At 37.3% G+C, this 18,270-nt stretch overlaps 2 protein-coding genes across 5 annotated transcripts in view; one reads left to right on the top strand and one right to left on the bottom strand.

Annotated features, from left to right (window-relative positions):
* Positions 1-530: 530 nt before the first annotated feature.
* On the bottom strand, positions 531-16,443 carry LOC129279666 (large ribosomal subunit protein uL2-like). 3 transcript variants are annotated; one of them, XM_064110874.1, is made up of 6 exons: positions 16,292-16,443; positions 9,895-10,040; positions 8,729-8,870; positions 2,027-2,245; positions 1,165-1,367; positions 531-661 (listed from the first exon to the last, which is right to left on the bottom strand). In XM_064110874.1, the coding sequence occupies exons 1-6, from the start codon at positions 16,368-16,370 to the stop codon at positions 590-592; spliced, it is 861 nt and encodes a 286-aa protein (XP_063966944.1). In that variant the 5' UTR covers positions 16,371-16,443; the 3' UTR covers positions 531-589. The 3 variants fall into 3 exon arrangements, with proteins under 3 accessions (XP_063966944.1, XP_063966945.1, XP_063966946.1); XM_064110875.1 differs by lacking the exon at positions 16,292-16,443 and adding an exon at positions 15,853-15,878; XM_064110876.1 differs by lacking the exon at positions 16,292-16,443 and adding an exon at positions 15,580-15,798.
* LOC129279379 (ATP-dependent RNA helicase DDX3Y-like) overlaps positions 16,067-18,270 on the top strand; it is a 31,616-nt gene continuing 29,412 nt past the window's right edge. Inside the window, exon 1 of one of the 2 annotated variants that reach the window (XM_064110873.1) lies at positions 16,067-16,304. In XM_064110873.1, the coding sequence (XP_063966943.1) occupies positions 16,260-16,304 (45 nt within the window). In that variant the 5' untranslated portion in view covers positions 16,067-16,259. The remainder of the gene's footprint in view (positions 16,305-18,270) is intronic. The other variant, XM_064110872.1, reaches the window with a different exon arrangement.

The raw sequence follows: 18,270 nt of genomic DNA, 5'->3' as shown, positions 1-18,270 counted from the left end.
TAGATATCACAATTATTAAATATGTTTTTAACTATACTCTCATTTGAAACCAACAGCTTAGCAAATCGTTCACACATGGTAGATTACAAATAAATATTGAGGCATATCAGACATGATTTGCGCACAAACTTACGTGTGAATTTGAATCCACTCATCTCAGGGATCAGTGAGAGAAGCTTCACAAAGAAAACAAAAGAAATGCTTATGAGCCAATCGTCGATTATGCACAGCCGTCGTCTCACGAACCAATCTTGTCCAATTTTTCTGCGCAACCTGTTTTTTACATTAAAATTTCAAACTTGTCTTGCTCATTAATGCGTGAAGTGTACAACTCATATTAGGTATCAAAATAAAGAGGAATAATTGAATTATATGATTATGTAAATGAAATATCATAATTCAGTTGCCTTTGAATTAAAATGATGGGAATCCCGATTTCCTTTTTTCTGGGACGCACTGTATAGACCACTGAATGCAGACTATCCTTACTTCACAACACAAATGATGAATGCGAACGCTGTCTGAAATGATTTGTTTTTTTTTGCATTTTATTGACTAGTTTGTCAATGATATTGTCTTAATTTACACTTTATTCCTTCCCATCCTTGACCTTCTTTGTTCCGCGGAGACGTCCGGTACGGCGGGCAGCGATCAGACCGACCTGAAACAGGAAACAAAGAAAAGGATAAAAATTCAATATATTCTAGGATGCAATGTCATATACAAAGAATTATGCTATTTCAACCCTTTTTGCACTGAGTAGCTCCCAGCCCCTCCTTCCTCAAAATTAAATAGATACATGTCAGACCCTTAATTGCGATAGAAAATTGCAAATGGTGCCTCTAGCCAAAATATACCTATAATTATGTATACTTTTACTGTTTAAAATTTATTGATTTCCGGTTTCTTATAATTGGAATAGTGTTGCACATGATTTCCATTGAAAAAAAAAAACCCAAAGTAGAAACCTCTACAAACAATTTGCAGAGGGTGATAAAGGCTTATATCTAAGAAAGTAGTTAACCAGCAAGGAACAGGGGGGCTGTTGTGAGAACGTTGGTGGTGGGTATTAGGAAACAAATTATGCAAATCAATGCTTTTGCATAATCCGATGAGCAGTTCACTTTGCAAGTGTGACTGCACGAGTTTGTTTCAGTGACGTACCTTGCGACCAGCCGATGTATCTCTCCGGACAGTAGAGGGCGTACCAATATGTTGATGGTTACCACCACCGTGTGGATGGTCAACGGGATTCATGGCAACACCACGCACTCGTGGCCAGCAGTTGCGCTTGACCTTGTATTTGAAGTAGGCACGACCAGCCTTCAGGAGGGGCTTGTCAATACGACCACCACCAGAGACAACACCTGTAGTGATGATCATGTAAAGGAAAAGCAGCTTTTATGTTTTATGGGTCATAAAAAAATGGTTCATAAATAAAGCAACTCATGATACATGTGACTTAGAGTTGCACTGAAAACTCCAGTTGCGTGCACTATAAATAACATCACCCTACAAGTCAAATCATGGAGAGGACGTGCCCTACCGCGTATTAATAAGATTGTACGTTAGATACCATGTGCAGATCGGGATCTAAGCATGACTCTACGTCACACTTCATTTTTTTTTAAACACCTCCAGATGCAAGGGAGGAATGCCTATGGATGGAATAGCGTGGGAAAGGGTTACAAGTCAGGCAGGCTTTGCTCAGAATTTTTTTTTATCTGCTAGAGCTAAAAAACAATCTCTTGGTCATCTTCCACCAAATAAGGCAATCCAAAATCTGCTCATGATCAAATAATATTCAACTGGATTATGTTGTCAAATTTGCCATGAAAGCCAATGATATTACTTTGACCATCTACATCAATAGATATCGACAATCATGCTTCCAAAAGAATGATACAAAATTTTCTGACATACTTTTGGTATTCTTTGTGAACTTTCAGTAAAATGTTGAACACCTTGAGCATGAGAGGAACGAGAGAAAGATAAATAAAAAAGACGTAACTTCTAATTCACTCACCGACCATGGCCCTGTTGGCAGAGGGCACAACCTTCTTGGAGCCAGAGGGAAGCTTGATACGAGACTTCTTGGTATCAGCATTGTGTGATACTACAGTGGCGTAGTTTCCAGAGCAACGAGCAAGCTTGCCCCTGTCTCCTGCTTTCTCCTCCACAGAGCAGATGACGGTTCCTTCAGGCATTTGGCCGATGGGGAGCACATTGCCGATGTTCAGGGTGGCTGAGATTTTTAAAAAATGGCATTCATTTTATATTTCAAGTTAGAATTTGTAGGACATGTATCAGTTGCTCCTACAGCAATGGCTCCCAAGCACATCAGGCCCATCTACATCCAACGCTGTCCACAATTCATATATTGTTCTGACCCAGAAACAATGTTAGAATGCTATCCGTATAAATTTTGTTTAAAGGAGAAATATATTGATTATGAATATGGCCTTATTATATATCAGTGGAAAGGTCATGATGTGGGGATTATCATTTGGCCATTCAAAAATAACAAAAGTAATACATAAGGTGGAAATCGCCAATTAAAAAGCGCTAAAATGCCTCTCCGAAATATGCCTCCCATCGGTCTCTGAATTGACTCGATTTTGATGACGTGTATGAGTGTACGAGAGACGTGATTGGCTTTCCCACGGCAAGCTCCACTTGCATGCAAAACATGTTGCGAGCAAGCCTTGAAATAAGCGGGCGCTGAGCGCAAATTCGCGCTCATAAAGCCATCAATTGCGCCCATAAAGCCCCAAAATCATCAAAATTTTGAAGACCGGGCGCAAATATTTTCCAGGTAATTGCGCCCGCCGTGAGTGAGCAGTGAAGCCATATCATACATGTAATTTAAATATCTGAAAAGCCAAAATCAAGTAACTTTCAATTTATGATATAAGCACAGTTTCAAATTGCCAAGTGCTTCTTTTTTTCTGTACCATAAAAAGTGAGCTACGTCCATCTTTTTTTTTCTTTAATACATGTGTCGCGTGCTTCTGGTAGCGGTTTTTCCATACTTCACCATGTGCAATTTCTAATGCACACATTTCCAGTTGGGTTATCACATTTTTCTGCGATATAGTAATTCGAATTGCACAGGAGATAAATCCCTGTTCACAGCACATACGATGTGCGAGTCTTTTATCCTCAGAGTCACCGACTTTGGTTGTCAAAACGGAGCCTTAATAATCCAAAATCACTTAGCTTATAGTTGTGAATTGTAGCTTTTTAATTTCTTTCTTGGAGAGGGGTAAATATCAGACAATAAATCATCAAACAAGGCTCCATCTAAAAAAAAAAACAGGTGGACGCCGTGCACTAGAGTGTGGTTTAAGCTAGCCAGTTTGAGCTCATGTTCTCTGCCAGAGCTCTGGGTGAGAATTCTATCAGTAATTGCCTAAGTGATGGTGATTTTCCGTTTCAGATAGAGTTTGGATTTCATGTTAATTTTTGAAAAATGTAAAAAAAACTTAATGATTTCTTCATTGTGATGAATATTTAAGTTATTACTGAATACATTTTCACCGAATTTAGACTCTCCCAGAATGAAAGGCATTTTCTGTGGAGATATGCGTTTTCAAATAACTTGTGAAAAACTTAAGGTACATGAACCTACAATACATGTACATAGCCTGTGGATACGTGCTGGAATTTGAATAGACTGAGTTAGATATTGATTTCATTTCTTCATTTCTTTAACATAATTTATATGCAATCCAAGTGCACCTCACAGTCACAATCACACACAAACACTCACCCACACCCGTGATTCTAACTATGAAAAAAAAAATTCAATTTTTTTTTCTTTTTCTACATTTATTATTTGATCTGAATTCTTTCTTTCTCCATCTCTCTCTCTTTTTTTATATTTATATTTCATTCATTTATTTAGATTTTTTTTTTTTGGGGGGGGTTCATTATTCGTGGTTCATTAAAGATGAAAAATAAATAAGCCCATGTGTGTGTGGTTGTAAAGGGGATGTGGAGTGAGGGTGTCAAAACACACTTAAACATTTAAATCTGATTTCTTAAATGTTTGAATAAGCCTAGTAATACTTAGCATGCTATTCATGTACTAATTAAAAAATTGCAGGAGCTGCGCTTACTATAAACAAATTTGCGGTGTGGTTCACCGTTATATATATTTTTTTTAATTGCCCCCGGTTCCTGTAAAAAACCCGTGAGCCGGGGGAATTTTTTTTTTTTAATTGCCCCCGGTCTGCAGCTGCTTATTTCAAGGCTTGGTTGCGAGGGTACGTTTTTCTCCACACTGTCACTGAATACTTCGATCACGAAATGAAAGAAAACCCAGAAGTTTATCTAGATTTTGGATTTTTAAATTGATGATTTTGAAGATGAAGAGAATGATGATGAAGTTTCTAGCTCTAGTGACGTGGATGGGGGTAAATTAGGGGAATTACGTCTATGATGATGAGTCAGACAATTCAACTTGCATGTCGATTCGCTACCAACTCATGCAGCTGCTAGTGCTAGCTGCACGCACGTAGGCCTACCGCGGGCCAAAATAAATCCATGAAAATTCCAGCCTGACCATCCATACAGAGTCTCTTCCCTCTGTCAAGGCTCTAAAGAAGGAAAATAATGATATAACTGTAATTACAAACAAGTGAATATATCCGAATCTGAAGGCAAATCAACTCAACGAATAGCAGCAGACGATATTCACCGACGATAAACTTCACGAGGGTTGGGATAAATTGTCACTCGTTCTGTTAGATATAATTTCTACCTCATTATTTTGACAAAATTACGAAACTCAGGGAATTATTTATCTATATAAAAATATAGTAACACCTCGTACTATTTTTAAATTACGATAAAACCTTTTTTGAAGCAAAAAGTTGAGGTAAATTAGAATTACCGGTAGATGTAAAAGATCATCCCCAACATGCGTAGCTCGTACGTGATTGTAAACAAACCTTCACAAACACACACTGCTTGCTCGCCTTGGCTGAGAGAGTAGGTGCACGTGTTGCACAGCTCTCATCGGCATTTTGGATGGTTTGTTTACAATCACATACGAGCTACGCATGTTGGGGGTGATCTTTTACATCTAATTCTAATTTACCTCAACTTTTTGCTTCAAAAAAGGTTTTATCGTAATTTAAAAATATTACGAGGTGTTCCTATATTTTTATGTAGATAGATAATTCCCCGAGTTTCGTAATTTTGTCAAAATAATGAGGTAGAAATTATATCTAACAGAACGAGTGACAATTTATCCCAACCACGTGAAGTTTATCGTTGGTGAATATCGTCTGCTGCTATTCGTTGAGTTGATTTGCCTTCAGATTCGGATATATTCACTTGTTTGTAATTACAGTTATATCATTATTTTCCTTCTTTAGAGCCTTGACAGAGGGAAGAGACTCTGTATGGATGGTCAGGCTGGAATTTTCATGGATTTATTTTGGCCCGCGGTAGGCCTACGTGCATGCAGCTAGCACTAGCAGCTGCATGAGTTATGGTAGCGAATCGGCATGCAAGTTGAATTGTCCGACTCATCATCATAGACGTAATTCCCCTAATTTACCTCCATCCACGTCACTAGAGCTAGAAATTTCATCATCATTCTCTTCATCTTCAAAATCATCAATTTGAAAATCCAAAATCTAGATAAACTTCTGGGTTTTCTTTCATTTCGTGATCGAAGTATTCAGTGACAGTGTGGAGAAAACGTACCCTCGCAACAGGTTTTGCATGCAAGTGGAGCTTGACGTGGGAGAGCCAATCACGTCTCTCGTACACTTATACAAGTCATAAAAAAAAAACAATATCGCGGACGTAATTGAGCGTGTTTGAAGCATTTAGAGAGAGAACTTTAAAATATCAATTAAGTGAGTTTCATCGATCTCCATGATAAATGATGTACACCATCGTGTTCTTCTTATTTTCCCCTTTAATTTGATATATAATTCTTCATTTTTATGATTTTCAATATATTTCTACTTTAAGAGAACAGTAGGAAATTTGGAGGAGCAAAGACATCACTTTGAATTGAGCATGGAGTTCCAAAATTCACATCCTCGACCCATCTATTTCAGAAGCAAATTTTGAGGTATTACTCAAAATATTGTTCATATCTGATGGTATTACAGTAAAATGTACCAGCCTAAGGGAAATAATTTGGAAAAAAAATGTGTTGAATAAATAAAGTAGGCTAAGAAGCAATAATCGGATGAGTAGCTGTAGGATCAGTGTTCTGCTGTTTTAAAAAAATATGTCATTTTCCTTTTCTGAAAACTTGTAATGCTGTTTGAAACTAGATCTAAAATGGAATTCTGTTTTGTCATAGAAAATAGCAAAGTTCATGTTTAAGGCCAATGTGCTCCTTTCAAAGGAACTTAAATTTGTAAATCATGAAATAACCCTTTAATCCATAGCTTCAAATTTGACTCGGGTGGCATCAGATGGGAGTTGAGTCTAATTCCTAGTTAAAGGTCAAGTCCATCCCAGCAAAATATTGATTTGAATAAGTAGAGAAAAATCAAACTAGCATAACACTGTAAATTTCATCAAAATCAGATGTAAAATAAGAAAGTTATGGCATTCCAAAGTTTCGCTTATTTTTCACAAAACAGTGATATGCACAACTCAGTGACATGCAAATGAGTCAGTCGATGATGTCGTCCATCACTTACTATTTCTTTTTTTGTTTTTATTGTTTGAATTATACAATTTTTTTTTTTTTTTACAGATTTGACCACAGGGACCAACTTGACTGAACCATATGTTATTAAACAATGCTAATTCCACATGTTCAGGGAGGAATTAATCACTGTTTGACTTGACAATGAGGAGAAAATTATAATATTTCATATCTCATATAATAAAATACAAAGGAAATAGTGAGTTGATGATGTCATCAGTCTCCTCATTTGCATACCGACCAGGATGTGCATATAACTGTTTTGTGAAATTAAGGGAAACTTTAAAATATAACTTTCTTATTTTATATCCGATTTTGATGAAATTTTCAGTGTTATGCTTGTTGGATTTTTCTCTTTTTATTCAAATCAATATTTTGCTGGGGTGGACTTGACCTTTAAACTGACTCAAATTTTGAATTCACTTGACTTGAAATGGTGTGACATGAACTAAATATCACTCAATTCCTAGTCAAAGTAACTCAGGAAACAAGTCACCGTGGCTCCCAGCTGATTCAGTAATATTCAACACTGGAGAAATGAGAGACTAATTCCTATATCTGTCTTGCTCCTTTAGAAAACTTGTTTTATAAATAATTATTTTGTTATCATATTCTAGTATGCCCAGGTTTGATAATTAACAAGGGGTGAAAGGTAGGGGTGTGTTAAACAGAGTTCTTTCTAACACAGACACGGAATGAAACCAACTCCCTGAAATTATAACATCATCTTAGTGGGGGGGCCTAGTGTCTGCCAATATTTGATTCGGTTTGTATGGAAACCTGGAGCCCGTTTCATAAAGGACTTGCAACTGTTGTAAGTTTGCCATTATAGCAACTACCATGGCAACAGGGCTCAGCAGCCAATCAAAATCAAGGTTTCCGTGGTAGTTGCCATAATGGCAAAGTTTCAACTGTTGCAAGTCCTTTATGAAACGGGACCCTGGACCAGGACCCCTTCTGAACTCACATATTAATGTGGGATATCAATGTGGCCATATTTTCATCGAAAAGGCATTCTTTTTTTTCTCCATCTAATATTTTGTGGAGCAGTACTGTGGGTGAATGAAAAAGCATATTTGGCATAAATGAAAGTAATTCATTTTTTTTTATATTTCTAATTTGTGAAACAGGCTGAAATACTAAATTCTCTCTCCCCCCCCCCCCCCCGGAAATTATCAGTGAATGTATACTTTTTGGTATCATACAAATTTGCCATGTTTATTTACTGCTTAACCCTATCTAGGCCGGGGGGGGGGGGGGGGCCTCCGAGGCCCCCCCTCAATGAGTCGCGCGATTTTTTTTTAACCGCGCTGCTCACTGACTTTTTACTTTCATATCTTGCGCAACTTTTGAGACCAATTTTGTGTCACCCGGGTACGCGGTTCCGAAATTATGCAACGTTATGTAAGTGCATGTCAGACCAAAAATTGCTCAAAAACGTGATTTCGTGTACAAAGTCAATGTAAATTGTGTTTTCAACCAAAAATCATAAATGTATGATTATTTTTAGTTTTGCTCGTCTAAATGTATGTATTTTATGCTATTTATGATCTTATAAGAGTCCCCAATGAATTTCATTGAAAAAACAATGAAAAACAAAGGGTCCAAAAAAACAGAGAAATACATAAGAAATTGCAAAAAACAATATAATACATTAAAAATTGATCTGATATCACAATTTTTTCATGTAAACTTGCTTAGAACACCACAAAAATTAGAACATTTGGAGCTTTATTTATGGAGTTAGAGGAAAAAGTATGGTTTAGCATACTGATTACGCATAAATTAGCATAATTACTTAATAACAATTCGCATGAAATAAATTACTATACAATTTTGTAGATTATATCCCAGACAACCTGCGTGCCAATTTTCGGCGCGATCGCATGGTCAACGGCCGAGATCTCAAGGGGGGGGGGGGGCTGGGTGGCCCCCCCCCCCGCCATATGAACTCCCAAAATACCCCGGCCTAGATAGGGTCAAATCATTGCCCCTTAGTAGGATGAAAGACGAGAGAAAATACAGACTGACAAAAAAGTCTACCTCGTTTTCCACAGTAGATGAACTGTCCTGTGTACATTCCCTCTGGAGCAATCATGAGTTCAGTGCGCTTCTTGTACCTGTAAGGGTCACGGAACTGGATCTTGGCAAGGGGGGCACCACGTCCAGGGTCGTGGATGATTTCCTATTGTAACGTATCAAATGATACACATTATTACAGGAAGAACTGATTCACATTTCTATAACCTACTAAATAACCTTGGCTTTATTTTTTTTTCATTCACTAGACAGTCCAAAATCTGCCAATTTGAGCATATATTCTTGTGAGGTCTTCTTTTGGCGGAAATTGAGAAATCAACTAGTTTATACTGGATAAAATAGTTTTAATGAAAAGCATATGATGAACAACTGTAAAACAGATTTGTATAAAAGAATCAAGCAATTTTATACAAGATAAAGATTAAACAAGGCAAAAGCGATTTTGAGTCTCGCCCACTTATGAAAAGAACCAGAAATATCGTGATTTGCAAGGGCACGCAACAGAATTGTATCGAAACTTCATTGTGAAATGACTGGGATGGAATAAAACTTGTCATTAAAGTCTTGCAAGTAAACTTTAATGTTGACCCGAAAATAACCTTTGACCTTACCATGTGACCTCTGACTGCAGCATAACATGCAGGTCGCCTAAGTACATCTACCATACAAGTTAAGTTGAAAAGTGACTTACGGTTGCGGAGTTAGGTGTCATAAGAGAGTCTTGCATGTAAACTTTAACGTTGACCTGAAAATGACCTTTGACCTTACCATGTGACCTCCGACTGCAGCATAACATGCAGGTCCCCCAAGTCCATCTACCATCCAAGTTTGGTTGAAAAGTGACTTACGGTTGCGGAGTTAGGTGTCATAACAGAGTCTTGCATGTAAAGTTTAACATTGACCTGAAAATGACCTTTGACCTTACCATGTGACCTCCGACTGCAGCATAACATGCAGGTCCACCAAGTCCATCTACCATCCAAGTTTGGTTGAAAAGTGACTTACGGTTGTGGAGTTATGTGTCATAAGGTTTGTGACGGACGGACGACATTCGCCTTCACCTCTGGTGGGCGAGACAAAAAAGTAAAAATTTGTCCGAACAATATCCAAAACATCTCATCAGTGCATGGTGATTTGGTTTACAACTTTGAATGAATGGATGTACCAACCTTCACGATGCCCTTGAGGTATCCATGACGCTCTGCATAGTCTATGGACCGAAGTCTGGGGGCTCCCTTCCTGTGCTTGTTGTGCGACCTGAAGACGCTTCCCGCTCCCTTACGCTGTCCACGGATCACTCGACCCATGCTGAAATCTAGCAATGAGACAACAGATCATTATTTTTTTTTAATTCAAAATAATCAAGCAAGGCAATTGAATATACTAGAATTAATACACATAACACAGGTTCATTCTCTTTGACAGAAAATATATCTCTTCATACGTTGTCATGTTCACAACATGAAATGGGTCAATGTGTGGCAAAAGACAATGTTTAAAACTTTTCTGTTCTGTTCAATGATCAAATATTTAAATGACAAATTATGCTATGTTTGTATTAAGTTATGAGACAGCCAGCAGCTCCCCTCCTGTTTTATGGTTGGGAAATTTTATTATATGTACTACCAATAGTATGAAATCTGGTGCATTCCATTTATGTCATAAATAAAATTGCAACTTAATGACATAAGGGGGGTGTTTCACAAAGATTTAAGTATGACTTAGAGTCATACTTAAATGTCTAATTGCTTGTGGTATAATAAATAAAAGGCATGAGCTCATTGGTCAGATCATGCAAAGAAGGCGCGCATTAATGCCTATTGATCGATAAGATTGCGCGTTTCATATCGTGTACGCGTCGGCATTTAAAAACTTGTTTTTATAAGGAAAAGACAAATCAGACAAGTTGATAGGTGAAAGTTTGAACAATATTGGACAAACAACAAGAAAGTTATGAGTTTTTAAAAGTTGTAAATATTGGTAATCACTATACCCATGGAGACTTCAAATTGGCCGCATATGGGATGTCATAGTGATGTAAGGCAAGGACTACTCTTCCATGTACTCCAATGCATATTATGGCTAACATGTCATTTTCCCCAAAAGTTTTATTTCAAATTATATTTTTCTTTCATATATAACAATATACTACCTGGGTTATATTTAGATTACTACCCCAGGGGAATGGGTACTTCGGAGAAAACCACAAATCCTTGATAATAAAGTACATGGCGTATGGGAAAGTTGTCCTTGCCCCTTGTCATACTTTACTTACCCAATTGCCAATTTGAAATCTACATAGTATTAGTGATCTCAATTTTAAAGCGGCTATAACTTTCTTATTGCTTGTCCGATTTCTTTCAAACTTTCACCATTCTGTTTTATTTATTTTTCTCCTTCCCAACACAACATTTTATGGCCAAGGCTGGATTCCCCTTTAAATCTTTGTGAAACAGCCCCCAGATCTGGTATATTGATCTACCAATAGACCTAATGCACATCCATTAACATTAACAAAATTGCCTCTGTCACAGACATCACAACATCATCTAGCCACGGTCACAAGCCAATTTATAAATAAAAATAAAGTAAAAATACGCAGTGCAAGCCTCCAATTGCCCAGCACTGCATTCCATCAAAACAAGGTTGCAATTCTCATCACCTCATACCAAAATCGACATAGATCTATAGATTTTAACTTTTGTATATTATTTGGATAATGAGAGGCATTTTCAGACGATTTACATGTAAATTCTTGTACGGTACCGATATCACACAGGTAAGCATATTTTGATTACTTCTTGCTTTTCTGTCAAAATCGTACAAAATGGCACCAGTGTCACATCGTGTTCGTCATTTTTTACAGAATTTATTGCAATATGTACAAACATAGTCAATTGAGTGCGGGGTTTCGGAGAGCCGCATGAATATGCATGAAATTGCTGGATCTCCATAATTTTTTTATATTTGAGCGATCTGATCATGAGCCAAGGCCATTTCATGTAGAAAAGGTGACTGGATATTGTTATCACTATCTATACAGCTGTGACAACTGACAAGTGTGTGCGTGTACAGAGCTTGGAATCTGACCATGCAGTCAACGGAGACTCGAGAGGCAACAAATTTTACGAACGAATACGAATTAGGATCACGATAGAGCAAGTTTAATTTCTTGACTGGAGTCGACTATCACGATTTCAAGACAATAAGGCTTACCAAGAATCTGCAAAATTTAATCAACAGAGGAAGCTGCACCGCAAAGCATGATGGGATTAAATAGGGGCAGAGACGAGACAGCAGAGCGTGAAGCTTTTTGATCCCATGACGCATTGTGATTCTCATACATTGGCGATAGGCCCAACTTTAAAACTATCTTTACCAGGGTTGAAAATACACGGGAGCGACGAGCGATTCCGCCCTCGTGTGCTTTGAAATCGCTCTTGCAACTGCCTAAAATTGCAGAGTACAGAGCGATTCCCAACATGAAAATCGCTCCCATCCGCGCCTGTCCAGTCTCCCATTTAAGACTGCATATAGTAGTCAGACAGCCAGGCCAGCGCAGCTGCAGTTTTACTTTCATGCATCGTTACGTTCTGACATGTAACTAAGTGGATTTTTTAGAATCACGGGTGCAGGGCTTCAGAAAAATACCTATCGAGTTTCAAACTCGAGATATCCCGGGTACTATTATTCAAAACGCTGCGCAGCACCTTCACCAGCACAATGTCTCGCCATTACTTTGAGAGTAAAAAATGTCCTCTTTTATTTTTAAAGATACCATCCTAAATTTGCAAGAAAATAAGATCATGAACTCTGAAGAAAATCAGTTTATTTTCGGTGACTCCACTTCTTAAATCTGAACTAAGCCACTTGGTGCTCTGGAAATATGGCGCAGATCCCACAACTTTAAGACCGAAATTAGGATTTTCAGTGGGGATTTTTGGTAACAGTCAGTACCCGAATATATACATGTATTGGCGCTAATGCAGTTTCATACCCGCCTGTGTTGTGGCAATGATTGACTGAGAGTGCTGGGGTAGGCATAGCTTAGCTTGAGAAATAGTTGACATGTTGACGTAAGCTGTCAGGCTGTGAATAGTGATACTTTCAATAATAATATTTCATAAAATAATTTTCAAGTGAGTTTTTATCAAAAAAGTAAAATGAGAAGGATTCCTCCGATTCACTGAATACAAATTCTGTTCAAATTTGATAAACTTCATCCTACTCAACATGATGGACAAAATAAGACTTGTCAGTCTTGTTGCAATCGCTAGCTGCCTCTATCTATAATTAATATACTTCTTTTGATTAGCATGTTTTTGCTCGGCCGTTTCTTAAGAAACAGCCAGAACGTCCAGTTAATTTAATATTACAAAATACAATTACAAACAATAAACAGACCTATCATTGCCTATTAGCCTACATGTAATTGTAAATGAACAACAATGAATTAAATAATAATTTAACAATTAATTAATAACAATGACATTGACATGAATGATGAATGAAGAAAAAATCAATACTATTACTAGGCTAGTATTACTAGGCCTACTACTAGTACCGTAAGGGCACTAGTATTCAACCCGTTTGGAGAGTTTCCTCAAATATATAGAAATATAGAATTTACCTGAATTTCAGACCCATCTTATTTCCAAGAGCAAATGCTGGTTATTCTTTTTCCGTTATTTTTTTCTTCAACCAGTTGATTGTGTGCGCGGGCGATCGAATTATACGGCGACGGATTTTGGTACTAGTATTCAACCCGTCGGTACTAGTATTCAACCTAGCGATGAAACATGGCCCTGTCTCTCAATCTGCCCTTGTCCCATCCGACTATGGACAAGACCATTTGAGATGAGACCAAACAGGGAATTAATCAAAGCCAGAGACTTACATAGATCTAGATCTAATTTAGCAATCTAAACCCTTTTGAGATTTGCTATCAATCCTCACTAGGTTGAATACTAGTACCATTCAGTGCAAAAGGCCATCGCCGCATAATTCGATCCTCCGCGCATACAGTCGACAGATTGACAAAGAAAATATCGACAACAGATTACCCTGGAAATAACAAAGGTATGAAAATAAGATAAATTCCCTATTTCTAAATATTTTGGGGAATATGTCAAAATCTTTGAATTATGCCAGGTTGAATACTAGTACCCATACGGTACTAGGGTACTACCGGTACTAGTACTTTACTAGCAATTACATAAACAATGTATAAACAAGCAGGACAAACTACGACGAGTACGATGCGAAACCATATGCTGAATCATAAAAAAAATGGCTCTCGAAAAACTGAAAATGGGTTAGGCCTAGGGCCTAATATTAATGCCAATGGCTCTGGAGTCTGGTAAAATGAACAAGTGGAATGCCTCTGGCCGTCTCACCTGCATCACGCCATTCAATATAGCAGCAGTGCTGATTTTGAAAACTACTATAACTCGCACAAGATGTTCAGTGATACTTGGTTACTCTTATTTCCACGTTTTATGAACTAGACCAATACACTTATAGAGATATGATGGCAATTTAAAAAATACCCCCAACGTGGCCAAAGTTCTTTGACCTTACATGACCTTTGACCTTGATCATGTGACCTGAAACTTGCACAGGATGTTCAGTAATACTTGATTACTATTATGTCCAAGTTTCATGAATCAGATCCATAAACTTTCAAAGTTATGATGGTAATTCAACAGATACCCCCAATTCGGCCAAAGTTCATTGACCCTAAATGACCTTTGACCTTGGTCATGTGACGTGAAACTCATGCAGGATGTTCAGTGATACTTGATTAACCTTATGTATAAGTTTCATGAACTAGGTCCATATATTTTCTAAGTTATGATGACATTTCAAAAACTTAACCTTAGGTTAAGATTTTGATGTTGATTCCCCCAACATGGTCTAAGTTCATTGACCCTAAATGACCTTTGACCTTAGTCATGTGACATGAAACTCAGGCAGGATGTTCAGTAATACTTGATTAACCTTATGGCCAAGTTTCATGAACTAGGTCCATATACTTTCTAAGTTATGCTGTCATTTCAAAAACTTAACCTCAGGTTAAGATTTGGTGTTGACGCCGCCGTCGCCGTCGCCGCCGCCGTCGGAAAAGCGGCGCCTATAGTCTCACTCTGCTATGCAGGTGAGACAAAAATGGCTCTCAATTCTCATTTTTTTTTTCAAAATGGCTCCCTAAAAATAAGTAAAATTAAAAATAAAATTAATTTCAACACTGATCTTTAAAAACATCTTAACATGACATTCCTTAGCCGTGTTAGCCTAACTTTAAGGCCCTAATTTTAGAATAGCCATAGATTCTAACGTTACAGATAATTGACGGAATAGATAAGTCGTATAGTGAGTGATTGTATTACCGACCGGCCTTGTATTACCGAACGCACGCATCATACGCATCAGAAAATAAATTCATATGCTCAAAATTTTGCAACATCCTTCCAAAGAGAACTTGAATAGAAATTGATGAAAAATGATCAAAAATACATTTTCAAAGTCTTAATATTCTATCAATAATAAAATATGGTCAAAATAGCTCATAAGTGTTTTTGTTGTTTCCTCAACTTTTCCCATAGAAAACACACGTTCGGTAATACGATACCTTTTTCAAGTGACCAAAATATTTCACGTGCGAAGAGGGGTCCGATTAGAAGCTAATATCGTAAAAAGGAAAAACGATTTCGGCAAAATTTTTACATATTCATATTTTGTAGGTAATTGTGTATTTATGTTCAAAGTTTGGTTAATTTTATGAGAATAATGTGTTTGATATGATTGAATTCATGATAAGTGTTCGGTAATACGATCCACTACCATACACCAACCCGAGAGTGAGACATCGACACCTAAACCAACGAGTACGATTTACCGGTACGGTACGTACGCATCCAAGTTAATCAACATCAGAATGAAAAATAGAATGTGATCCTGATGTTTCCTTATCAAAGAGTAAATTCCGACTACATATTACTAATTACTAGGGAATGTAAACACGAGTGACAATATAATTCAATTGATTCGATATTTCGCACATGATGGTCAATACATCGGCTAGATTTAACTGATATTTTTTTCATCATTTTGCAGTTCGGTATTACCTACAACACGGTCTTCAATTGAAAAGACCGTGCCAATTGAAAGATGTCTATTTTGATCCATTTGCTGCACAGCTTTAAATTCAACAATTGACAATTTTGTAATAAGTAATAATTAAAAAGTATAAATATATATTCATATATATATATTGAAAGCAAAATTGTAACAATCATTGGATTCAACAGTTCATTGTGCAAAAATTATGCAAGTACATGTACAGATCTCTGTGCAATTGTACCGGACGACGCGACGGACGCGACGCGACGTAAAAATACACGGCTACACATGCATGCTATATTATATGCGGTACGTGCTTTGATGTCCGCAAATTGGCAGCCTCGCAGTTTCCACATTTGTGCTACGTCAAGTCCCAATTTGCCTCAAATAAGTCAGAAAAAAATCAGTAGTTATGAGTAATGGAACGAATCAAAATGGACCTACCCTGGACCAACAGGTATGTATAGATGTAACTGGGAAATTTCAAGCCTAAATCTGTGGGGGAAAATGGAGAATTTGTCATGAAGAAATTGCGTGAATGAATGATGACGGATGCGTCTTTCGTGGATTGTGCACATGCCTCGCCTGTGCAGTGTGTATTGCATTGTGCAGACCTGTCTGCGCTGCAGCCACGCACTACACGAGGCTTTGCCCTGGCCTTGTCCATTGCCTGTGCTGTGGTGCCTTAAGTTTGGGCTTGGCTTGGGAAGGTGATGGTTGTCGTTTGTGCCTGTTGCCAGTGGCAAACCGGAACTGAGAATATGACATATTAAAGTTTTTCGCAATATTTTCATAGGGTGTCTGAAGCCATGATGAAAATTGTCATACAACGCCAACGGGGTAATTTTAGGGGGGAAATGGCGCACTTTTTCTGGAAATTTCGCCTGCCAGGAAAATGTGATCTGATGTTTGGGATGTTCATTGAATGAGTGCATTTCCCCATGTGATGTGTTAACTATGTTATGGGAAATTGACATTTCTGTTTGGCACAGGTTTTTTTTTTCACTGTCTTTGTCACAATTTTTCAATGAGATCTGATTTCTAAATCTTTAAAAGAATAATACCATCAGTAAGACTAAGAGCAACAAATTTTTTTATTTGGCACTGCTTTCTATGTACTAGTTTTTAGCATCAAGAATAAATTCGTAACAGCTCTCGGAAGCTAAAAATTTGGATTTGTGTGTGTCCCATACACAGCTCAGTCTATCATCTATGGCAGGAAAATGCTGGAAATTGACCGGATTTCATTCTTTTTTGCAGCCATTTCTTTGATTTTTTTTCATGAATTGTTACATTTCTGTCAGTCTTATGGTTTTTTTTTTCAAATCCACAAAGAATTTTTGTTGAAAAAAGAAAAATAAATTTTTCCTATAGACACCCTATTTTTGTACTTAATTGATTACAAACAAAAAGCATTTGATTTCCTGCATGCACATGCACACAATCTTGCCATTATCATTTGTAATAATACTTTTTGTGTTGGATTTATCAGTGCCAATTTTTGCTGTATTTTCTTTCTAGGAATAGACACAAATTATTGGAGTTACTTTAAAAAAAGACAAAAGGTCTTCCAATAATTTTTGTCTTTCAGGGGTGTGAGAGACAGTTCAGATTTTTAGCAGATTTCAGATTTTTTCATTTTGATTTTCAGCTTATTTTTGGCTATACAAAAAAGCATGGGAGCTTTTTCTATTTCAGACTTTTTCAACACTCTTCAGCTTTTTCAGATCTTTTTATTTGTGACCACTCACACCCCTGCTATTTGATAGATGGGTACATCTAGATGACCGACTGAGTAATCAATGAGAGTTAAAACTTTTGTTTGTTTGCATTTTTTTTTAAAATTGTTACTTTTATCCCTGCAATTCTTGACCCGGACCAGGCACCCAAGCTCCGCTGCGCGCTGTCAAGCTTCATGATTTACATGAGTTACATGATATGAAAATCAATTTCAATTCATCTCAATGAAATTCTGATGAGGAAATTTGTAAGCTCCCTTCAATTTTGGTTCTTGACATTTATACTTTTAATCAAACAAGTGAAATGCCATCTGAAAATAGCACTGCGCCTTTTGCCATCCACTCCAAGTGAATATCAACTTTGAATTCTCTGTCTTTAAATCAATTTGCTGTTTCATATCTGGATGTAGCCCTATTGCACTTAGGCTTTAAACAAATAAACCTTCTGTAATGAAATACTGCTAGTTCGCTCCCTTTTTAAGACTTGTCGACTTGTCGTCTTCCTGTGGACTTGTATTAAAATCCCTTACCTGGCACATTTCTTCAGGGTTAGGATTTGACAGGTGAATGAATTTTCCGTATTTTTTTCTTATTTTGAGAAACCCTTAAAAATTTAGACATGTAGACAAATCCACGCCATGCGCATGTAGAGTTTAGTGATACAGTCACAGTCACAATTCTTTG

The sequence above is a fragment of the Lytechinus pictus genome, chromosome 16 (genome assembly GCF_037042905.1).
Source record: "Lytechinus pictus isolate F3 Inbred chromosome 16, Lp3.0, whole genome shotgun sequence".
In the NCBI taxonomy this organism is placed as follows: domain Eukaryota; kingdom Metazoa; phylum Echinodermata; class Echinoidea; order Temnopleuroida; family Toxopneustidae; genus Lytechinus; species Lytechinus pictus.
The sequence above is the reverse complement of the archived record's forward strand: the minus strand, read 5'-3'. Positions and strand labels throughout refer to the sequence as shown.